Here is a 24,684-nt window from a genome sequence, read left to right on the forward strand (position 1 = left end):
ATGGAAGCCTGCCGGCCAGAGTGTCCCTTCCCTCTTCTCTCCCACAGGCTTTCCCTCCAAATGTCCTCACTGCGCTGTTCTACTGCGGCTCTGTGACCATCTTCTTTGCAGTCATCAAGCTTGTCAGCTACCGACTGCACCTCATGTTCGACAAGGGAGAAGTAATCCAGCACCGATCCCCAAGAAAGAGAAGCAAGCGGAGGCCAGAGGGAGAGCCCAGCAGCCAGCACATGGCCAGGCACAAACACCCAAGGTATCCTTGTCTAGAAGAGCACGTGCTCCCAAAGGAAACGATCTGCTTTTAGTTACAATGTTGCTGCTGTGGTGGGGTTGTATCTCAGCCTGCAGAACACTTGCCTAGCAAACAAAAAGACCTGGGTTCAGTGCTGGGCATGGTAGAAATCTGGTATTGTGATTTGTGCGTGGTGGAGGTGGGAGCATCAAGAGTTCAAGGTCATCTATAGGTGTGTAGTGAGTTCCAGGCCAATGTGTGCTACTCAAAACTTAGGCTCAAAATATAAATAAATAAATAAATAAATAAATAAATAAATAAATAAATAAATAAAGTTGCCTTCTACTTATGAGTTATATATAAGGGTAAAGATTCCAGGCAGACATGGGTCTGTATACTTTGCTTATATTTAAAACTAAAATTAATAGAATTGATTTTTTTTTAAACAATCTGGATGTTTTATCTGGTCTTCAATCTAGCTTTACACTAGGATCTGAAACTCATCTGGCTTAGGCTAAACAATGTAAAATAGTCTATTTAAGTATTTTATCTTGTTTTTAGATTCACAGAGTACACCAAAGACTCTTCAGGAATAGTGTGTGTTGAGCCAGAGGTCACACAGAGTGAGGTCCAGAATCGGAGCTTGAGGGAAACTTGTGGATATAAAGCTTGTTTCACTTTTTATAGTTTGTCTTTGAAGGTGTGTCTCCCAGGCAGGGGAGGATGCATGAGGAGCTGGGATTGATCCCCAGAATTCATGTAAAAAGCCAGGCACAGTGTTAGATGATAGAAGCTTGTAATCGCATTGTTGGGGATTCTGGAGGCAGACAGATCCCCACAGCTTGTTGGCCTCTGGCCTAGACAAATCAGCAAGTTCCAGACCAATGAGAAACATTGTTTCAACAAACAAAGTAGTTGGCAGCTGCTCTATACCTGAGGTTGAGCTCTCTCTGGGTTCCACAGGTACATTCCCACATGTACACAAACACCGAGACATAAACATATATTCACACATGCTCACGCTTGTGTGCATACATGCATGTGTGCGGGCACGAGAGCTCGCACACGCACAAAGTGGGGAAGGAGAAAGGGAGGAAGGATGGATAAGAATGAGTCTTCTAATTTTAGAGGAAAGTTTATGTGCTGTTAAAAATAAGATTTGTATATAAAGAATAGACCCAAGAGGAATAGTTGGAGAGACAACTATTGGAAGAGGCTGGTTCTCTGGTAACATCTGCTCTTTCTCACCCTGGGTCAGCAATAACAGGCAGATTCACAGCACCAAGAAGGAAGAGCCTCGAGGGAGCCTGACCACACCACCCCTCTGCTGCAGCTCCCGAGGGCAGAGTGTCCACTCCCAGCATTCCTCGGGGCCATTGGTTGGTGATCCCTTCCTGTTGTTTTGGCGTTCACTCCCTAGCGTGGAGCATCCTTGGGGGGCAGGGCTGGTTGTATTGGCTCTTTGTGTTTCTTATGCTGTGGGCTGTGGAAATGGTCCCTGGGTACACTTGGGACATCAGACTTCACCTACTGTGTCTTTCCAGAAAACCAGCAGCCTCTCATGCTATATTCCCTGTCAGAGAACCATGGTGCAAACCTCTACCCTCCTTTTCTCTTCTCCAGTCAGCCATAAAGTCATCAGCTTGTCAGTGCTTCCCTGCAGAGGAATTTTAATCCAGCAACATGTCTGCTCGGGCAAGAGATCACATCCAAAGATAGGATCTGACTGGAATACACACCTTTGATCCCTCTGGCTGGAATACAGACACACCATCAGTACACCTTTAATCCCAAACAATGACATCTAACTAAGGGGCAGACAAAGTGACAAACCAGAGAAAGATTTGACAGAATGAGTCAGAGATAGGACATGCCCATCTCTCAGTAGAATGGACAGGAAAGGGAGGTGGTTTGAAAGCCACCGGTGAGGGAGAGAAGGTTGAATCAGTTCAGCTCAGAGCAGTTCTGTTCAGTTCTCAGTTTGTGGAGTTCAAAGGCTGTTTCTCCAGGCAGAACAACTGAGTTAGAAGCAGAGAGAAACAAGTTTGAATCAGTCAGCTTCAAGAGAAGTTTGAGAGGAGTTTGAGCCAGTACAGTTGAGTGGAGCCAGTGAACTAGGGCTCAGGAAGAGCCAAAAGGAGTGAGTCTGTTCAGCAGTAAGTCTCAGAGGCTGAAACATTCTAGGCCTGGGTTTGCAGACAGAGGCTGGCAGCTGAAGCCTTCAAGACTTAGGCTTGAAGACTTGCAGAAGATTAGATTGTATGGAGGCTAGAAGCTTCCAGCCTAGGGATAGTTAGACAGAAACACTCTGGGCTCAACCCAAGCCATGTATTCATAAAGCTTGGGTATGGCTCTCCTCACTGCATCTGAGGAAGTAAAAGCAACAATTACATTTACACTGCCCACTTGTAAGAACTGCTGTCTTTCTCTCCACCGCTCTCTGCATTAAATCTTGCTTCTTGGAATCCCAATACATCACCTCTCAGATAGGGTAGCTTTACAGGTCTCCATCCACGATAGATAATGCCTTATTCCTTTGGGTTTTTGTTTCTTCGTTAGCATCCTCCTCTTTTCTGTCACTATGCAACCATCTTGGGAGGATGTCTGCCCTTAAACATGTTTCAGAATCCATAGCTTTCGCCCGTTTTATAAACACTTAAGAAGCACAGAGCCTGAGGTGTCCCTTCCCTATGAACCAGTTGGCCAGACTCAGCTGCCGCTGGAGGGTGATGGCCGGCTGTGGGGACTGTGTAGAATGTACAGTGAGCCGAATCCTATCTTGATGTTTGCTTTCTGATTCTTCAGGAGTTGCCGGCACAGGAGACAGTAGAAGACCTCAAAGGTAGAGTGTTTCTGTTGTTTGATATGTATTCACAGCTGCACCCTAGGAGACATGAAACCCTTTAAAAAGATTTATTTTTAGTCATGTGTATATGTGTGTATTTCTGTATGTGCACAAACTTCCACAAGTGCAGGTGTCCACAGAGGCCAGAAGAGGGTGCCAGACCACCCTGAGCTGGGTGCTGGAACTGAAATGGGCTCCTCTACAAGAGCTGGGAGCACTCTTAACTCTGAGCTACCCCTTCAGCTCTGAGGTGAAGGTGTTAGGTTCAAAGCTGTGAGTGTTTCTTGGAGGGTTCTGCTCCCGAGGGACATGTGACCATGCCAAAGGCTTTTTGATTGTCACAATGAGGACAGAGTGCAGCCACATGGAGCAGGCAGAAGCCAGGATGATACTTAAGCATTCTGTGGTGCCCACAGTGGTCCCTCAGAGCAAGGAAGGAGCTTGTTTAACTTGCCCACTGGATCACAGTTGTTTCCCTTGCTTTAGAGGGACCAAGTAACTTGCCCAAGAGGAGAGGGTGGTGGAGAGCAGAGCCCCGCCCTTCCCAACCACAAGGCCTGAACCTGTGATTTAAACCACACTGCTCTGCCTCTTGAGGCCTCCGCACAGCAAAGGAAAAAAGTGTGAGTCACAGTTGTAAATATAGATGTCCCAGGAGCCACAGTAGAAGGACATTTCTATCAAACAAGCACCCAGGGGCTAGGACAGTTCAGAAGTCAAAGTCCTTGCCACATAAACATGAGGACAAAAGTGAAATCCCCAGAACCCGAACAGAAAGCTGGGTGTTGTGTACATACTTACAATCCCAGCACTGAGGAGACAGACAGGAAATCCCTGAGGCTCACTGGCCAGCGCCTAGCCCAGTGGGTGAGTTTCAGGCCAGTGTGAGAGACACTGTCTCAAAGAACAAGGTGGATGGCATCGGAATGGCAGCTGAGGTTGACCTTGGTCCTCCACATACAGGAACAAGTGCATAGGTGTTCACATGAATGTGCATGCAATCATGCATGCCAGTGTATGCACTTATGCACACATGCACACACACATACACACACTCACATGTGCACACACATACTCATGCATGCACACATATACACACTCATGGGTGCACACACACACAGACACACAGACACACAAACACATTCATGCACGCACACACATACACACACTCATGGGTGCACACACATATACACACACAGACACATTCATGTATGCACACACATACACACTCATGGGTGCACACACACATACACACATATACACATATACACACTCATGGGTGCACACACATATATACACACATACACACATGCACACACATACACTCATGGATGTATACACATACACATACATACACACACACACACACTCATTCTTGTACACACACATATACACACATGCTCATGCATGTGCGCATATACTTATGCATACACACACATATACACTCACAGAGAAAGAGAGAGAGAGAGAGAGAGAGAGAGAGAGAGAGAGAGAGAAACATACATCTTGGTGCCTTCGTTGCTGGTTTTGGTTTTAAATGTCTTACCCTGAGGTATTAAACATCACCACAGATGAGTCTCATGTCACCTTGTCATCCATCTCAGGTGTCGTTCTGTCAGAGGATCAACCTGAGGCCCTGGTGTCATCTACCTCACCTGGCATGAAGTCAGAAAGTCTACCTGCCTCTCAGGGGCGTACACCAGAACCCACTCCCAGACCGGCATGCCCAGGGAAGCCAGTTACCACAGAAATCTTCACAGCAAGAAAAGGGAAAGAGCCAGGGAGCGCTGGCCAGCGTCCAGCCCGCCACAGGTCTGAGAGTGGCCTGGTGAACACTGGAGCCTTGAAGAAGTTGCCACATCTGTCATTGTCTCAGTATGACTTATTAGAAACTGACATCTCCTTCCAGCCGTGGGGCAGCGAGCACTCAGTTCTGATTCCACAGCCTAAGTGTACCCAGGGCCCCACCAGGGCACTGCCACAGAGCAGATCACCTCAGGACAGCCTGAGCAGCAGCTGCTGTCAGTGTAACACAGTCCTAGCCAAACCCACAGAGGAGGAGCTGACCCAGACATCCGGTCAGGTGGAACTGCCCTTGAACCAGGAAGTGGTTGACTCAGACAGCGAGGTAGCAGTGACTCTTATTGACACCTCTCAGCCTGGAGAGCCGCTGAGTCTGCATGAACCCATTAAGATAGTAATCACCATGAGCAGCACCCCAAACTCTGTCAGTGACCCAGAGAACTCCCTGCACCTGAGGGTAACCAGCTCCGACAGAACCAGTGTCAGACCCAATGCAGAACCTGCTGGCCCAGGAGACAGTCCTGCAGACCCTGAGCAGGTCAGAATCCCTTTGATCACCCTCGAGTTAACAGAGGATGGAGGAGGAAGAGGCGTCTCTTGTTCTGAAGGGAATGGAGGAGAAAGTACCCTAAAGAGAATGGATGTGATGTCACCTGATCGTTGTCCGGGCTCTGGGCTTGGGGAGTATAGCACCAAGGACGGAAGTCCCACCCCAGGTCCCACACTTGCGACAATCACATCCAGTGTGGATCCTGAGCCTGAGGGGAACAGAGAGGGCCAGGGAAACCTTGACCCAGCCTCTTGTAAGAGCAGCCATGAGAAAAGGCATACCCGTGTGCTCAGTGTGGACAGTGGGACCGATGTCTTCCTGAGTCGGAGCGCCAAAGAGGTGGTGAGTGACGGCGAGAAACCCATCCCAACCTCCAAATCAGACCTGGAGGCCAAGGAAGGAGAGATTCCAAATGAGTCCAACTTCCTGGAGTTTGTCTCCCTGTTGGAATCCATCAGTACATCTAAGGTGATGGCGTCCGACTCCGCAGCAGAGCAGAAAGGAGCAAATCAGGGTCCTGAAGGTGAGGCTCCAACTGTTTCTCTCTGATGACGTCACAGCAGGGGTGTCAGTCCTTTGCCTGTGTTATCTGACCTTGGTGTCAGCTCTCAGGGAACCTTTTGTTGCTTGTGTGTGTGTGTGTGTATATGTGGGTGTATATGTGTGTATGTGTGTATATGTATGTGTGGATATGTGAATATGTATGTATGTATACATGTGTGTATATGTGTGTATGTGTGTGTATGTATGTGTGTATGTGTGTATATATGTGTGTGTATGTGTATATATGTGTGTATGTGTATATATGTGTGCATATATGTGTATATATGTATGTATGTGTGTATATGTGTGTATGTGTGTATATGTATGTGTGTATGTGTATATGTGTGTATATGTGCATATATGTGTGTATGTGTATATATATATGTGTGTGTATATATATGTGTGTAGGTGGGTGTGTATGTGTGTATATGTATGTGTGAATGTGTGTATATGTGTGTATATATGAGCATGAGTGTATGTGTGTATATGTAGGTGTGTATGTGTGTATATGTATATGTGAATATGTGTATATGTATGAATGTTTATATGTGTGTGTGTATATGTATGCGTGAATGTGTGTATATGTGTATATGTGTGTGTGTTTGTATGCATGCATACTTACATGCACAGTTATATACACATTCATGTATGTGGGTGCACATATAAGTGTATGTGTACCAGCATGTGTACAGAGGTCAGAGGACAAACCTCAGATACCTTACATCTTCTGTTTTAGACAGGGTCTCTCATTGTCCTGGTCCTCACTCCAGAGACCAGGCTGGCTGGCCTGTGAGTCTCCAGGGTTCTGTGATTCTCCTCTTCCCATCTTGTAGCTTTGGGATTGTAGGCAACTGCGACTGCACGCAGCTTTTTTTCATAGGTTCTGAAACTGTGAACTCAGTTCTGCATGCTTGTGAGGAAAGTGTCTCCCCCACCATGCAGCTTAATTCTGCTACCATACTTATCACATGGGCTGACTCTGAGCTGTGGTGAGCATCTCTCATCCATGCCTGGTGTCTAAGTGAGGGTTTACTACTGTGAAGAGACACCATGACCAAGGCAACTCTTATAAAGGACAACATTTAATTGGGCTTGACTTACTGGTTCTGAGGTTCTGTCCATTATCACGATGGTGAGAACATGGTAGGCATGGAGCTGGAGGAGCTGGCAGTTCTACATCTTGTTCTGAAGGCAAACAGGAGAACATTGTCTTCTGGGCAGGTAGGAGGAGGGTCTCAAAGACCACACCAACTTTTTCCAACAAGGCCACACCCACTCCAACAAGGCCACACCCACTCTAACAAGGCCACATCTCTAATAGTGCCACTCCCTGGGCCAAGCATATTCAAACCATCACACTTGGGAAATGACTTGTTTCAGATTTGTGTTGTTTTTAAGATTTAGTCTATTCAGTTACACACGAGGAAATATTTTTAGGGTAAGATCTAAGCCTGTGATATTTACGTGTATGTTCATGATTGTTTATGTTCTGGCTCTACCCCACATGCAGCCATGGATGGCTGTATGCTCCTGTGTTCTAACTGTGCCTTGTCACATGAGGGGTCATTTTTCTCTTTCAATAGATGTTGCTACACAGACATTTCTGGATCTTGGAGCATTTCCAGATTGTGGTTTTGTTGTTGTTGTTGTTGTTTTATTGGGGAGACCTCACCTGCCTCTGCTCACTCTACAGGAAACTGAAAGCTTTACAATGAGCTTCTAGCTTCTCTAGGAGCCAAAAATGTTTATTTCCAGGGAAAGAAGCAACTGTTTTCCTGCAGTTCCAATTCCTACAGTCCCAACAACTCTAAAACAGCTATCTGGAAGGCAGGTGAGATGCCTTCCAGGGACATTCAGCACAAAGCACATTTCTCTTAAGGAAACTACAAGGGTTGTTGGTGATGAGTCAGTTGGTAAAATGCCTGCATGTGAGTATGAGGGTCTGAGTCTGATGCCCTAGAACCCATGGAGAAAAGAAACCCAGACATGGCAGTGAGTACCTGTAATTGCAGTGTTGGGGAGATGGAGACGGGACCCACCAGGCATCCAGCCTAGCTGAACTGGCAAGTTCACTCTAGATTCAGTGAAAGACTCTGTCTCAAAACAAAGGTGAGGCTAACCCAGGACGATAGCTGATATTCACCCCTCGCTCTGTGTGCACATGTGCATACAGGTGTATATAGCTGAGAACTCACATTTCTACCCCCAAGTCTGAGGTGGGAGTGGGGGAGAAGAGAGAGACAGAGAGACAGACTAAGAATGGCATGGGCTTTTAAAGCCTCAAACCCCAAGTGATAGATAAACTACTTCCTACATAGCCACACCTTCTAATCCTTCCCAAACAGCTCCACCAACTGGCAACCAAGCATTCAAATAGATAAGCTTATGGGGGCTATTTTCATCCAAATCATACTTCCCAAACAGTACCACTAACTGGAGACCAAACGTTCAGACATCTGAGCTTACAGGAGACATTTTCCATTCAACCCACAGCAAGGGTGTTGTGTGAGTGGAGCAGGCCCGACTGTTGAGATTGTGTGATCCCAAAGGAGGAAGTGACTGTGGCCAAAGGGCATGGGCCAGAGACTCAGCTCCGTGCTGTCACCTGCACAGCCTGAGGTGACCTTTTCAGAGACCATTACTCAAGTGAAGTTGGGATCCTTGACCATACCCTAGATGGAGACTTCAGGATGAGCTAGCATAAAACAGGGTTGGAACTTGTCAGAGAAAAAGTTTAAAATCAATGTGAATGTGGTGGGTAATGGAGAAGCATTTAGGAAAAGAAATGCACACCCAAGAGAGTGTGTGGGCATCTCAGGAGAGTCACCCTCAAAAGTCTCTGAAGAATTGTATGTAGTCGCTTTGGTGGTTTCTCCGGTCACCTTGCAAGGGGTTGCTGAGGAACATAGGTGAGATGCTGAGGCGGTCCCCAGAGTTCACAGCATGGAACCACAGTTGATGAGGTAAACCCTAGGCCACAGGGGAAGGTAAGCTGTTTTGATGACTAATGTCAGCTTGACACACCTAGGAAGAGAGAGCCTCATTTGCAGAATTGCTTCCATGGGGTTAGCCTGTGGATGTGTCTGTGGGGCCTTTTCTTAATTACTGATTGATGAAGGAGGGCCCACCCCACTGTGTGTGTGCTATTCCTAAGTAGGTAAGTCTGGGGTGTATAAGAAAGACATCAGCAAGACAGGGGAAGCAAGCCAGTAAGCAGTATTCTTCTGTGGCCTCCGCCTTGGCCTCCCTCAGTGGTCGGCTGTAATCTGTATGCGAAGATAAACCGTTTCCTTTCCAAATTGCTTTTTGTTTAGAGTGTTCTGTGACATCAACAGAGAAGCAAATCAGAACAGATGTCTTCACTGTAAACAAAAGTTCATACTCTTGTTTGTGAGAGTTCTGGAAAACTTAGGGACACATCTGGACAGGGATAAGGCCATATATAGATCTTCATCAAGGAGTCATTGTTATTTAACATTCTTACTCAGGCATCTCTATAGAAAAGGAATATTGTCTGTCGTCAACTTTGATGGCAAACGTTAACAATGCTGGCACACAGTCTGTGAGCAGGAGCAAGGCTTCAGACAGCCTCCAGCTTCCTTTCCTTCCTGTCTCTGTGATCCCGCTCTTCCTGTTCTGCCTCAGCAGTGGGACCAGACTGTATCTCCTTCAGAAGAGAAAGGGCAAAGCAAGCCTTGTGCCTGGAGACTGTTAGCATCAGAGAGGCTTCAGTGGCCTCGAGCCGCTTGAGATTTACCCCAGCTGTGTGCTATTCTGTTTCTGAAGAATAACTAGTTATTGTAATCTGAATGTTCAGTTCCAGAACGGACACATGGGGCAACGCGACTGTGAGGTGACATCGGAAGTCTCAGGTATCTCTTCTAGTCACAGTCCTGATTGACAGGAGGATGCAGCTTGACCTTGGATCTGAGTGGATGAGGATGGAGCTTCTACTTCACCCTAGGATGCTCTCCATCAGCTGAGCTATGGGAGGAAGGGCAGCAAATGGTCCTCAGCCTTCACATCCTCCTTCACCTCAAGGCTGTGGCAAATCATACACCACCCAAAGCCTAGAGCTGAGTGTGGTGGGACATGCTTATTGTCCTGGGTTTCGGGAGTCTGGGGCAGTAGGATTGAGGCCTGCCTGGGATGCATATTGAGACTCTGACTAATTCCAAAGCAACAATAATAACAACAAAAAGTTTGTCCAGTTTCATGTTTGTCCCTTTTGTGTGTAAATAAAGATACCCACAGCCACCAGCTCAGAACAAGCAAAGGTTTCCTCAGGGCAAGGGGATAAGTTCGTCTGGGCAGCACTTAAAGCTAGGAAGGTCATACACAGTTCCTTGGTGAGGATGGGTGGGGTGGGCTTCTGGTCTGCCCTGGATAGAAGCTGATGGCTGAAGCAGATGGACATAGGCTATCTTGTGTGGTTGGTGAGGTTGAGAGTTTGGCTTTCTTTGCTCGCAATTATGAAAACAGTGACAGAGATACAGTAAGCTCTGTTACTGAGAGGTAAAGTGGAAACTTCTGGTGCCTTTGGAAAGTCAGTCATGTCAAATGATATTTTGCTGGGGCACACAGGTGGAAGGATGTTTTGCTAAAACAAACACATGGAAGAATGTTTTTGCTTGAGCAGACACAGGTGAAGGGATGTTTTGGTATAGCTGACACATGAAAGGACACATGATTCTTAGAAAGACTATAAACATGACCCCACAGACAATGGGAGCTCGAGCATTGGTTTGCCTTGCTCTGCCTTGCTAGTCTTCCGCTGACGACACACATATATTGGTTAGCCTTATAATGCGTTGTTGAGTTTCACTTGTGGTAACAACATAGAGAGAAACTCAGCAAACAACTTCTTGTGAGGTTCCTGTGGCTTCTTGCTGCTTCCAAGGAGGACTGGGGTGAGCCTCGAAGTTTCTTCTGGATTGAACTGCCCCTGCTGATTCCTGTGTGGTGTCTACTGAGTGGACTGGACTGTAGCTGCTAACTCCCACTTGGCATTTGCTAGTGGACTGGATTGAGAACAACGAAGATTAGAATCTCCCCAAAGAACTATTTCTAAATAAGTCCACTTCCCCCATATCCTAACAACCTTTCTTTTCCACTACTTCTTGTGGGTTGTGTACTAGAGGGGAGGTTGAACCCTTATTACAGAAGGTTGTGATATCTATGCCTACAGAGAGGTCTTGCCCATGTGGAGCTAAATGTCACAGAACTCGGATGGCTTCCTGAACTGTTGGCTAGTGGTGGCCCGACTTCTAACAGGCTAATTCTCCCATGCTAAGTCTAATCCTGGGCTGAGGCTGAAAGTTGCCTGTTGCTTTGGCTATTGACTAGAGATCTCTGTATATTAACTGCTCATCATTCTTTTGCGTGCACAGTCTCTGAGCTTCTAGCAAATTCTATAAAACCATACCCTAAATGTGCTACACAAAGATACTAATTGAACAGTTATTTATGACATAGGTGTGATATTTTCCTCAGGAAGACATGAACAGCTAGCTGTCTGTATGCTTCAGACAGGACATCAAGGACTGACCAAAGCAACCTTTCACCCCAGCCTAGTTTAGTGAGCAGTGAGCTTATTGCTGTTACTGATGGAAGTATGGGTGATTGAAAGGCAGCTGCAGCACCATAAAGCCCTCCCACCTTGAGCGACGTCTCACCAAAGCTTCATCTCTGGGTTTCTTGCACAACTTTCAGGCAGCATGGCAGATCACAGAGTCTCCTCCACAGACTGTCAATTGAAAAAATATCTCCAAACCCTAAGTTTTCTTGAAACCTTAGAGAGGAGCCCTGTGACGCTTCTAAGTGTCCTCCAGCTGTGAGCTTCTATCCCAGAGAAAGTGGTTCAGTTCTAAAGAAATAACCACACCACGGGAAAGTGAAACACTTTAAGCTTGCAAGAATCTTGTTAATATGCCACATTGTATCTACAGATGTGACTATTTGGGGATGATTTGGGAAGGTGAAACACTTTAAGTTTGCAAGGATCTTGTAATATGCCACATTGTAGCTACAGATGTGACTATTTTGGGAGATTATCTAGTGGCATTTGACAGCTTTCATCTTTAAAGTAAATGTATAGTTATAGATTATGGTGATTTGAATGAAAATGGCCCAATAGGTCCATAGAAAGTCGCACTATTAGGAGATGAGGCCTTGTTGGAGTGGGTGTGTCCTTGCTGGAGTGGGTGTGGTCTTGTTGGAGTGGGTGTGGCCTTGTTGGAGAATCCTGTCAGGGATGGGCTTTGGGGTTTAAGAACCAAAGATAGGCCTAGTGGCGTTCTGTTCCTGGGGCCTGCTGATCCAAATGTAAAACTGTCAGCTACCTCTCCAGCATTCTGTCTGCCCGCATGCACCATGCTTCTCACCATGATGACGAGGACTATACTTTTGAATCATAAGCCAGCCCCAACTAAATGTTTTCTTTCATAAGAATCTCTTGTCATGGCATCTCTTCACAGAAATAGTAACCCTAACTAAGACAGGATATCTTTTGTATTGGCTCATTTTATGAAAAATATTTCACATCTAGGAAAATAAAACCTCCAGTGTGCTTTGGTATAAGAACAAATGTCAGGACTGAGAGGGCTGGGAAGGTGTCCATATACTGGCCTCAGGAATGTCTTAAGATGTTAGAGATGAGCAGATGTCCCCAGAACTGGCAGTGTGGTGTGGGAGCTGCCTTCCATACCACTCTGTGTCTCCTGAGACGAGCCTGACATGATTATTTGTTTTGGTGTCACACTTTCCTTGACAATTGTGAGCATTAGCAGCCTGACAGACTGTCAAATGAAATCTGAACTCTTTCATGTGCCAGAGACACTTGCCACTGACGTTCTGGGAATGCTCAGCGTCAGGGCCACCTCAGAAGTTGGCAGTCTCCTCCAGCAACAGGGAAAATTCTAAGGAGTGACTGTGGTGGCAGTGAGAGTGATGTCCTCAGACAGTGCAGTCATTGTAGTCCAGTCCAATGGCATGTCGTGTGTGAGTGTGTGTATGTGTGCATGTCCCCATGTGTGTGTATGTATGTGTATGTGCCCATGTGTATCTGTGTGTGCGCCTGTGTGCATGCATGTATCCATGTGCATGTGTTTATATGCATGTGTGTATGTTTGTACATGTGTGTGTGCATGCCTGTGTATGCCTGTATGTATGCGTGTGTGCATATGCATGTATGCATATGCATGTGTGTGTGCCTGTATATGTGTGTGACTTTGTGCGTGCATGTGTGTGAATGTGTGTATGCGCATGGGTGCATATTCTTGTGTGTGTGAATGTGTGTGTATTTGTGTGTGCCTGTGTATGTGTGTGACTGTGTGCATTCATGTATGCCTATGCATTTATACATATGTGTGTATGTGTGTGTGTGTGTGTGTGTGTGTGAGAGAGAGAGAGAGAGAGAGACAGAGAGAGAGAGAGAAAGAGAGAGAGTAGGCAGGAGGTGTCTTTCTCTATTGCTTCCCACCTTATTTTTTGAGACAGAATCGCTCATTGAACCTGGAGTTCACAATTCAGCCAGATCAGAAAACTTCAGGGACCTGCCTATCTCTACCTCCCAACACCAATGTCGTGAATCATGGATGTGTTTCACCACGCTTGTCTTTTTTTTTTTTCTTGGTGGGCTCTGGGGACAAACTGAGCTCCCCATGTGTGCATAGCAGTACCTACCTTTTCTACCTTATCTCCCTTTCCCCTCAACAGTGTGACTTGAAAGGGCTTGTAGGTTCAGACTTTTTGTTCCTGTCTTCAAATCTAGGCTGAGACCCTACAGGGCTGGCAGTTTTCACGGAAGATAGTGATACTTAAAAAAAAAAAAAAAGATTTGTTTGATATATGTGAGTACACTGGCACTGTCTTCAGACTCACCAGAAGAGGGCACCAGATCCCATTACAGATGGTTGTGAGCTACCATGTGGTTGTTGGGAATTGAACTCAGGAACTCTGGAAGAGCAGTCAGTGCTCTTAACCACTGAGCCGTCTCTCCAGCCCTGATAGTGACACTTTTGACCTTTGTGTCCACACACAAGCCAGGAGAGCTCTTCATTTTGCATAGTGGCATAAGCCAAGACCCTTAGTCTAAGCCACTGTCTAAAGATGATTGTTTTAAATGAGCCCTTCCCTCCCATCTGTACCTGCTGATTCCTGAACATTCACCCTGAGGTAGTCCCAGCAAAGGGTGAGTGCAGGTGGTGCTACTGCTCTAAGGCAGTGATCAGGAAGTGTCTGCCTTCCCAGGGCGAGCATTCTGCCTCCAGCTAGATGGACATGGAGAGAGTGAGTGAACTGAACAATGCTGGCGAGATTTTAAGGCGGTCCGTTGATCGGGAACATGGTCTACAGTAGTCTTCCATTCTTCAGTCTGAGCATTGGTGTGTTAGGATGCTTTCAGTGTATGTGTGTGGGAATTCCAACAGCTATGCTAGTGGACATCATGGAGTCTCTGAGTCAGGTCAACAGAGCCTCTGAATCCCTTGGCAGAGTAGATGCCTGAGTAACTTGTCTCAAACATACATATGTGTCTGTGTTTCAAATATATTTACAGACTTTCATACTTAGTAAAAGAAACATCTATCTTGAAACCTGCCTTTCCTCCCTTCCTCTCTTCCTTCCCTCCCCTTTTTTCTCTTTGTCCTTTGACACAGAATCTCACTATGTAGACCAGGCTAGACTCAAACTCCCAGGGCTTCTCCTGCCTCTGCCTCCTGTGTATACTGCCCCACCCAGATCATTTGGAGTTCTGTTGTTTGCTTTATTTGGAGGCAGAGTCTCACTCTGTAGACCCTGCTGGGCTGGAACTCATAGCTGCCATCCTGTCTCAGCCTGCCAAGTGCTGGGATAATTGGCCTAGCCACCAAGCCCGAGTCTTCATTCTTTTCAGGGCTGTTAGTTTATCCCCTGAGCACTTGGAAGGATTGGGTAGATTGTCCTCATTATTAACATGGAAGGTCGTATCTTCCAGGTCACGCCTCCCCAGGGACCAAGGAAGAAACTGTGGAGAATGAAAAACCCAACGAACGTGATCCCAAGCCAGGAAAACCAGACTTGCCAAGCCAAGACCCTGCTAATGCCAGCCCGGTGTTCACACAGCCTGCCAAGACCACAGCACTGTAAGGAGAACTTGGTCACTCAGGGCTGAGCATAGTGAGGCAGTTCTTCCTATAGACAAGCTTCTTGTCATGCTTTGGGAGAGGGTAGAGGAGAAGTCCTGCTGGTGTGAGTGTGCATGTGTGTGTGCGTATGTGTGTGTGTGTGAATATGTGTGAGTGTGTCAGTGTGTGAGTATGTGTGTGAGTGTGTTTGAGTGTGAATGTGTGTGCGTGTGTGTGTGCGTATGTAGACCAGATGTTGAACACTGAACTTGGAACTTACTAGTTTAACTACACAGGCTGACCGCATCCCAGTGGTCCCCCTGACTCCTCCCCAGCCCTGGTATGTCCCTCAGTGCTTGGCTTTGGGTCACATGGGTCCTAAGGATCTGGACTCAGATGTTCACACTTCCATGGTGAACACTTTACCACCAAGCCATCTCCCTAGCTCCTCACCATCTGTCTTAGTTTGGGGCACTACTGTTGTGATAAACAACATGACCAACCAAAAATCAACTTGGGGAGGAAAGGATTCATTTCATTCCCTATTCCATATAATAGTTCACCATCATAGGGGAGTCAGGGCAGGATCTCAGAGGCTGGAGCTGATGCAGAAGCCACAGCAGGGTCCAGCTTACTGGCTTGCTCCTCATTGCTTGCTCAAGCTCAGCCTGATTTCTTAGAGAACCCAGGACCACCAGCTCTTCCCCATCAATCACTAACTGAGAAAATGCCCCCCACACAGGCTCTCCCACAGCCAGATCTCCTGGAGGCGACTCCTCAGTTGAGGTTTCCTCCACTCTGACGACTCTAGCTTGTGTCGAGTTACATAAAACTACCCAGTACACATCCTTAAAGCGTTCATGTGTGTTAAGTTTCCAGGGCAGCCGGCAGAGGCACATCATCTACCGAGTGACTTCCCAACAAGACAGCTCAGTGCTGCAGGTCATCAGTGGGCCAGAAACGTCTGTGCAGGAGGAGATGTCCCTGGATGCTATGCATGTTTTCATTGATGAGCACGGTGAGTCTTAAGTCCTAGAGAGCAAGAAGCAGGACAGCCATGGCTGTCTCAGGGCTCTGCTTGGTCCATAGTCAAGTGTTAGATATAGTACCAGGCAGACAGTCCTGGGATTGCCTTGTCATGCTTGAGAGGTGTCTCTCCTTACTGCCTGGCATGTGCTATGCTCACTGTGCCAACAGCGTGTCACTCACCCTTTATGTCTTATCTCCAAGGAGAATTGTTTGGGCAGACTTTAGATTTAACTAGATTTAACCAGCTGCATATAACTTTTTTTGTTTTTTGTTTTTTTTTTGTTTTTTCGAGACAGGGTTTCTCTGTATAGCCCTGGCTGTCCTGGAACTCACTCTGTAGACGAGGCTGGCCTCAGACTCAGAAATCCACCTGCCTCTGCCTCCCAAGTGCTGGGATTAAAGGCGTGTGCCACCAACGCCTGGCAACTTTTGTTCTTTTAAAACTTTATTCTTCATTTATTTTCCGGACATAAGGTTTTATGTAGCTTAGGCAAGCTCCCAACTGGTTATATAGCTCAGAATAACTCTGAACTTCTGATACTCAACCTTCCTGAGTGCAGAGATGAAGCCCTGAGGAAGGAAATCCAGGTTCTGTGTGTACTAGGCAAACTCTCTACCCAGTAAGCCACTTCTCTGGACATATTTGTTTTTCTTTCTAAACACCCATTCCTTTACTTCCATCTCCACTGTTACAGTTGTTATTTCTTGTCTTGTAATAATCTACTAATGATATTTTCCCTCCCAAGGGAAGACTTCAGCAGGGCACGGGGCCAGTGCCCAGGAAATATTTATTAGATATTTGTTAGACAACTATGATCCTCATAGCTTTGTCTGGTACCTTCATATAAAAAATGATTTATAGTAGTTGCCTGAGGAATCTCCAACCAAATGATAGAGTCATTGGACCCCGGTTGTTCTGGGATGGGTCTTGACTAACCTCCTTTTGAATCTTTTTAAGTTATTTTTCAGTCAGTATTCAAAGCATTCAGGTTTCCTTATGGGTTTTGACAGTAGTGTAGTTCTGGTCAGCTCTTCCTCCATCTCCCTGGCCCCATCCTGTGTGGGCCCTCCCATCCGACAGTATTCTCCTTCCATTTTGAAATCCTCTATTATCCTCCCTGACTCCCTTGATGTCTCTTTTTCTTCTTCTCCTTTCCAGTTTTTTGGGGTCTTTATATACGCTCACGCCAACATAAACAGAAATACATACAAATTGGAAATGAGAAGCTAGGACCCGCCTTTGGGAAAGCCTGTGCTGTCTGTCTGTCTGCATGGCTCTGGTCCATTGTCAGTTACTGCGTACGCAGGAGGATTCTGACTCCTGTGACTTTTTCTAGCTCATTGTCTTGTGTGTCTGCAGAGCTAAGAACAGCCTTTCTGTTAGCAGAAGGTCAGAGGCTGGGGATATAGTTCAGTGTTAGAGCATGTACCAACCACGTGTAACACACACACACATATGCACACACATACACACACGCACACACACACACACACACTCCAGAATGCAAAATGAATCCTGGAGGTCGAGGCCAGGCCTTGGCTTTGGTTTGCTAAGGGATACTTGGTGGGTATCTCAGTCAGGGACTTAATTGCATTTCCTGGGCCCCAGGGGATGGTGTCCCTTGGGACTAGGAAATTCCATTAGACAGGAGCTGGTTTTCATACCTCAGTACCCCAGACCGTCCAGCAGAACTAATTTAACCTTCCTAATAAATTCCACCCTTCTTTCTCCTTCTTACTAGCCTGACTCCCAGTCAAGACCACGCTTGCTCTCCTTTCTCTGAGGCAACCTGGACTCTGGCCTCAATCTGAACTACATGTCTAATGAGCCTCTTTTTACTAGGCTAGAGTCCCAGAACCTCTTAACTAAATCTGTAATCCCATTGTTTAAGAGCCATGACAGAAGGATTAGGAATTAAAGGCCAGCCTGGGCTACCTGAGAAAATACTAGTTGTAGTAGCCCATGCCTGAAATTCCAGCAGAAGGCTGAGGCAGGAGGATTAATAGTTGGAGGCCAGCTTAGACACCACAGGGAAAGAAACTTAAATAGAAAGAAAAAAAAACTAAAGAAAAAAAGCAGGAAACAAATGTGAATTGAGGATCTAACAGAATAATAGTAATAAGTAGGTAAGTAGGTCAACCACAGTGACTAGTGACCACCGTGGGGATCACCAGGTAAACAGGCAGATCATCTTTCTTAGTGACTCTCTTTAAATGTCATTCTCCTTTGATAATGAAGTTCTGCTTCAAGTGTCAGACAGAACAAAACAAACCCAGTCACTCAACAAACAGCCTCACAGGGCTGCCTTTAACTTGAAGACAGTGGCAATGAGCATGTGCTTCGCAGATGGGGTGATACTTTCTACTCAAATCTTGTGATTTTGCAGGGGAAGTCAGATCCTGCTACTTAAAGTCTGGAAATCAGAAAGAAGTCTCCTCCCAGCATCCATCGTCGAACCCTGACTGTGTGTCTCATGCCAGGTGAGTGGGCTTTGCCTCCAGGTCTCTGATCCTGGACAGCACTGGGATCCACAGGCTCCCCCTGAAGAGAGTGCTTAGCTTGGGGGAGAGCAAAGGTGTTTATCTGTAGCCGTCAGGGCAGAGTTTTGTGTGAAATGAAAATATGACATTATAGAAAACCTAGCAAAGCCATTTTTTTTTTTTGTGGCCATGGCCCTAGTGGAAGATGAAGAGGATATGTAGATGGAGACAGGGAGGGGACCTGTGTGAGGGAATCTGAGCCCAGCAGCTTGAGAGCTCAGGTCTCCAGAGGACAGTGCAGCGTCTGCCCCAGGGCCCACTGCAAATGTGGGTGCTTCTTGTTCAGGTAGATGACCTAGGTGTCTTTTCTGTTTCGTTGAAAATGTGTTTAACAGCAAGTAGTTCCTAGCTGTGTGAGTTCCATCGGTACTGAACCAGCCTGCACAGCTGGACAGGGGGCCCTGAAGTGCACAAGGCCAGCTGTCCAGCTCACCAGCTGTGAAGTAGGTCTGAGGTTCCCCCCGACTCAGAGACTCTCTCTGTATGGCCAGTATCTGAATGGGTGAGCCTCCATTGTTTGTGGAAAACGTGGATGTAAATTTGTTGTGCGGAGTGTATTAGAACGGCACATGTGTTTGAAGAATTACAGGGACTATTGTGGTGTAATTGGCACGTTGTGGGCTTCCCACATGGAGGCTATAAATGGTGTTTTAAGAAGCTGGGGCCGTGACCCCACCGGAGAGACTGAGTTGAAGCCTTCCATTCATCTGCAGTGCTACATAAACAGAGCATGGTGTGATCCTGAAATCCTATAATCCTGACCCTTGGGAAGTAGTAGAGGCAAGAGGCTCTGAAGTCCAAGGCTACCCTCAGCTGCAAAGCAGTGCTGAGGACAGCCTGAGTTATATGCGGCCAGCCTGAGCTACATGAGACCTGGGCTCAAACAAAACAAACAAAATCTAATTCCTGTGGTCTCCTGCTTCTGAGTCCTGGGTTTTTTCACAGTTGTGTTAGGGATTTTCAGGGAGCCTAAACAGAAGAACGTCATTTTTCTTGTCATGTAGCCGCCTCTGGAATGTTCTCTGATTGATACTGTGACCCTCCCCCCCCCATCACAAATTCTCACCTGATCAAAAATGCCAGTACCTGGAGGTCTTCTCCTTCCTACCACCTCATCCTTCCCACTCTACCCAGTCAGTCCTGGAGGGACAAAGTCTGTGTTTTCCTCCTCCAGTCTCAGGTACCAGCGTAGGCATCAATCAAAGCGAGCTTCCCCAGCCAGAGACAAGCAGAATGACTGAGCACTCTAAAGGAAGGACGTCCATCCACCACTCAACTCTCTCGTTAGCACATGCCATGACTGCAGTTTCTGAGCGTTATCTAGGACAGCAGCTTTCTCAGATGATGCCTTCGACGGCAGGAAGTCACAGGGCTGGGACCTGCACATCCTCTTCCCAGAGGCAGGGCGACATGTTCTTATGCTAAATTCAGAACAAACAAAAGCCTCTTATTTTATCCCAGAGTAAAGTCATGAGCTTTGCTTTTGTGTGTTTCTTCTGAATAATTGTACTTTCTTCCCACACATGGATGCACACATGCACAAACACATATATGCACACACAAATGCACACACATGCACATACATGTGTATACATACACACATGCACACATGCATACACACTCGAACGTGCACACATGCATACACACTTGAATGCACACACATGCACACATGTGTACATACACATGCATACACACATGCACATACACACATTCACACACATGTACTCACATGCATACATGAACATGGACACACGTGTACACACAGATGCACACTCTTAGACAGCATTCAGGACAGTGCCTGCCTGCTGTGGAGGGCTCGCCACAGTGTCAGGTTTCTTCTGCTTAGAAAAGAGGACAAAGTTCACGATTGCTTATCCTTATAGTCAACCTTGGCATTTCCTGGCATCTGTCCAGGAAGAAGCCCGTTCTCAGCAGGTGGACTTTACCTGTTTATGAAGTGGGTATCTAAGAGCATGGTGTTCCCCAGCAGCTTGTGATCCAACGCCTTGGCACCCAGGGCAGCTTTGGTGTGTGTACTTAATATTCTGTCCTTCGCTCTTAAGGCCGTTAAGTTCTGATTCCTCCGCCCACAGCAAATACCAATGTTGACTTTGAGATGATGGGAAGGAAGCCTATTAAGGCTCTATAAGCTGTTCACCATAGAAGGTTCTGGAAGAACAGGTCTTCCCTTCTAAGGTGACCTCAGTGGCTGGGAGCTCCTCCAACTAGCTTGTAAAACTGCTGGATCCCATTACTGGCCGGAAGGTGACTCTCAGCCATTGTGAGGCCAGGTCGTCACAGAACTGTTTTATGTCCCAGATGCTATGCTCTGAATGGGGACTTGTGATCCATGTAACTTCCATGTCTCTTTGGGAATTCCTGAGGAAGCCGAGAGAGGAAGTTCATTTCCCTTCCTGGCCCCCCAAACACTGTGAGACCAGCAGCCTCCCCCCACCGCAGAGGCTCACAGAGCACCCTGAGTCACATGCTAGCTGTTCTTCAAGCAGGTGCCTATGGGAATGATATCTGATTGTGCTCTGCTCTCCCCAGGAACCCAAATCGCAGCGTTTCTAGGGGCTGCTGGGAAATGCTGCCTGACAATAAATCCACTTCATGTTTAACTGACCAGAACGTAGGACTGATTTACTAACTCAGAGCCCAAAGTGAGCTGATCTGCCTGAAACCTGATCCGGACGTAGGTCATCAGCCCGGGAAATAGAAGAAGTTGCCTGGGTGGTTAACAAATGTTCAGAGTTGAAATGATTCTCACTGCACATCAGACATCTGCTATTCCTTGAAGGCTTTGTAACTAAAATCCCACTCTCCACCCTAAACTCTGTGTGTGTGTGTGTGTGTGTGTGTGTGTGTTGTACACATGCATACATGGGGGCACTAGACCTCGTTATAGATGGTTGTGAGCTACCATGTGGTTGCTGGGAATTGAACTCAGGACCTCTGGAAGAGCAGTCAGTGCTCTCAACCTCTGAGCCATCTCTCCAGCCCAGAAGGGAACTTTAAATATCATTTAAGACAGGGTGTCTCATTGGCCTGGAATTCTCCTAGCAGGCCAGGCTGGCCCGTGAGCCTCAGGAACACGCACCTGTCTCTGTCTCCTCAGGGCTGGGGTTAAATGTCACATCATCATACTTCACAGTGTGGGTTCTGGGGATCAAAAACCCAGGTCCTCAAACTTGCAGGGCACTCACTTCATTGACTGAGCCTTTGTTTGAGTTTTGAGACATGTAGCCCAGGATGGTCTTGAACTTGCATTCCTCCTGCCTCTGATTCCTGTTACTAGGCTGATACACTCATCCACCATTAAGCCAGAATGAGAGTTTCTATTCTTTGTTCAATGAAAATTTCTATTTTGTCTACAAATTTTGGTGTTTTCCTTTGAAAGACCCAAACCCTGAAGTTAACACTGTGCCCGTATCATCCCTCAGGGGCCGCCACCATGCTTTTTTTTTTTTTTTTTTTTTGAGATAGGGAGGGCTTCTCACTGAGACCTGAGCCTCACCAAGTAGGCTGGGCTTGCTGGCCAGTGTGAGCCACAGATCCATCTCCTTCTGTCTCCCGAGGGCTGAGGTTACAAGAGTGTCACACCACGTCTGACTTCTTCTGTATGTGGGTTCTGGGGCTCACACTCAGGTTCTCGTGCTTGGGTGGCAAGCATTGTATCGACTGAGCCATCTCCTCAGACCACAGCTCTGATGATTAAGGGAGCAACACCTGGCTTCCAAAGACGAGAAGCAGACAGAGACATTCCTGAAGTAATTGCCTGATTTTTGCTTTATTCCAAGAAAGTGAAGACCTTGAGTCTGGAAGGGCAGGGGGTGGGGACCGCTGTAGTGAGACTGATGGGCTCTCAGAACAGGGAGGTGTGGGGCTCCTCAGCGAACCCTAGCAACTGCACTTCTGACAGCACACTTCATCTCTCATTAGGGATATTTATTCTCGGGCTGTGTCATTGTTGATTTGAAGGAGAGATGTGTGTTTGCTGCATCAGAGTTAGCGACTTGAAAATTCTTGCTGGCTTTGATCACACCGAGTGCCGGGTGATGGTCCCGGAGCGGGCCTTCCTGTGGTTTCTCCCGCACACTCTCTGGTTTCACAGTCTGTGTTGATCACTCCTCCTTCTGGAGTGGTCCTCATCCTGGGGTCTCAGAAACATGGTTAAGAGGCGCTGTTTCTCTCCAGGCCCAGAATTCCAGGAATGGAATTCCAAGCGGAAGCTGAGGCTTTGGTGGCTGCACACACCCCTGGCTGCCACAAGAGGGCAGTCTCCATCCACTTGCTTTCCCTCTGCCGGCCTCACAGAGGCTTCCCCTCATTTGTGCTGTCTTGTGAAAGGGGAGTTGATCCCACATCAAAGTCCACTCCCTGTCAGAACCCCTCCTTCCATCCCCCATCGGGCTGCTGTCCTTTAGTGTCCTCCACAGCCAGTGAGCCTGTTTTAACTTCTGTCCTATGGCATGGCATCCCTCCCTGTTGCCCTTCCCATCCATCCCACAGTGGACCTGGAGCCATGGGAAGGGCAGGCAGAAGAGATACAGTCACCAGGGGGCAGAAAACACTTGTTTTAAAATCTGATGAGGATGAGGAATTTCCAGTGATACTTTCTTTGTCACTGGAGAAAGCAGCATTACCCTTGGATTGTTCTGTGACCCTTTGCAGCATCTGCAGATGGTTAGGGGAGCTAGAGCCATTAGAGCACAGGGATGCTAACCCCTTTCTGTTGACCCCAGACCCAACCCTGTCATACACAACCCAGCAAAGAAGCTAGTTCAGTTGTTTCGAACAGAACCTCACACTGTGTAACCCAGATTAGCCTCAGACTTCCAGATATTCTCCTGCCTCAGCCATCCAATGCTGGAATTCCAGGTTGGAGCCACCAGGGCCCAGCTCAACTTCAGCCTTTTTGTTCCCTTCCAGGGCTAGCTCATCTCGTCACCCCTATACCACCAGCCTCCCCCCTCATGCTTCTCTGAGTGTTCGATCCTCCGCTCTCACCCTGAGGAGAACTAGTTGACCTGAGACCAACCCAGCCTCAGGCTGATGGAGACCTTGTGGTGTCACTGAGAAGGTCATTCCAGAGAGTGGTCTCTCTCCTTCCCTCAGATGTTTCAGAAGCAATGGGGCGGTCCCTTGACACCCCTAATAAACAGTCCTGGAGTGTAAGGCTCTCTCATTAGCACAGTAGAGGTCTCATGATCCTTTAATGGTGCAGCTGCCACAGCCTAGAGGAGGAGGATAGGCCCTGAGGAGCAGCTCTACTTGAGGTACAGTCTTGCTAATCACAGAGCTGTCCCTCCAGGCTGCCCAGGAGCCAACAGAGGTGACAATGTGTGCTTGTGATAAGGACTCAGCCAAAGCTAGCGGAAGAGGTTCCTTGAGAGAGAAGCTGATCTGTTGTTTGAGTCTTTGTGAGGTGATGATGAATGGATGCTGGACCTCCTTCACCACAGTAGTCAGAGCCAAAGCATTATCTATGGAAAGGCTGGCAGCCATCTTGCGACCTAACAGGGAGACTCAGGCCAAGTTCCCCATCAAGAGGAGGCAACAGAGAGACCAGAACCACTTACTTGTGCCCGATGTAGAGGCTCCATCAGGACATTCTGTCAGGGACAGCCTTGCTTATACACTGAAGGCCTAAAACCAGCAATAGGCCTAAGTCAGCTTGCTAACACAAAGTCTTGGGTCTCTGTGGAAAAACACTGAAACAGATAGCTATAAGATATTGTAAACAGGCAACTTTGGTGGAAATTTACCAGTCTGGATGAGAACAAGTAGTCATAGGTCTTGTGGATAGTCATAGACCTTGGGTAGCCTTGGTGGATAGTACCAACTTGGATAAGGACAAGTAAATCATAGGCAGAGTCATAGTGACCTGTCTCCTGAACCTTCACCCAGCTGATACTCTGTTCTAGAAAATATCTGTACTCCCCCTGAACACCTACACTCCTGCATCATCCCCTTCCCCACATCCTGCTTTTGTGTGTGTGTATAATCCCTGTGTAAAAAAGTAAAAATGGTGGTT

At 47.1% G+C, this 24,684-nt stretch overlaps 1 protein-coding gene across 1 annotated transcript in view; it reads left to right on the forward strand.

Annotated features, from left to right (window-relative positions):
* Positions 1–24,684, forward strand: part of Pcnx2 (pecanex 2) — a 142,365-nt gene that overhangs the window by 7,197 nt on the left and 110,484 nt on the right. The window contains exons 2-8 of the mRNA XM_028767767.1: positions 48–253; positions 1,491–1,611; positions 3,038–3,074; positions 4,682–5,953; positions 14,948–15,095; positions 15,950–16,095; positions 18,494–18,587. Coding sequence (XP_028623600.1) covers positions 48–253; positions 1,491–1,611; positions 3,038–3,074; positions 4,682–5,953; positions 14,948–15,095; positions 15,950–16,095; positions 18,494–18,587 — 2,024 coding nt within the window. The remainder of the gene's footprint in view (positions 1–47; positions 254–1,490; positions 1,612–3,037; positions 3,075–4,681; positions 5,954–14,947; positions 15,096–15,949; positions 16,096–18,493; positions 18,588–24,684) is intronic.

The sequence above is a fragment of the Grammomys surdaster genome, unplaced genomic scaffold (genome assembly GCF_004785775.1).
Source record: "Grammomys surdaster isolate TR1022 unplaced genomic scaffold, NIH_TR_1.0 181, whole genome shotgun sequence".
Lineage (NCBI taxonomy): Eukaryota > Metazoa > Chordata > Mammalia > Rodentia > Muridae > Grammomys > Grammomys surdaster.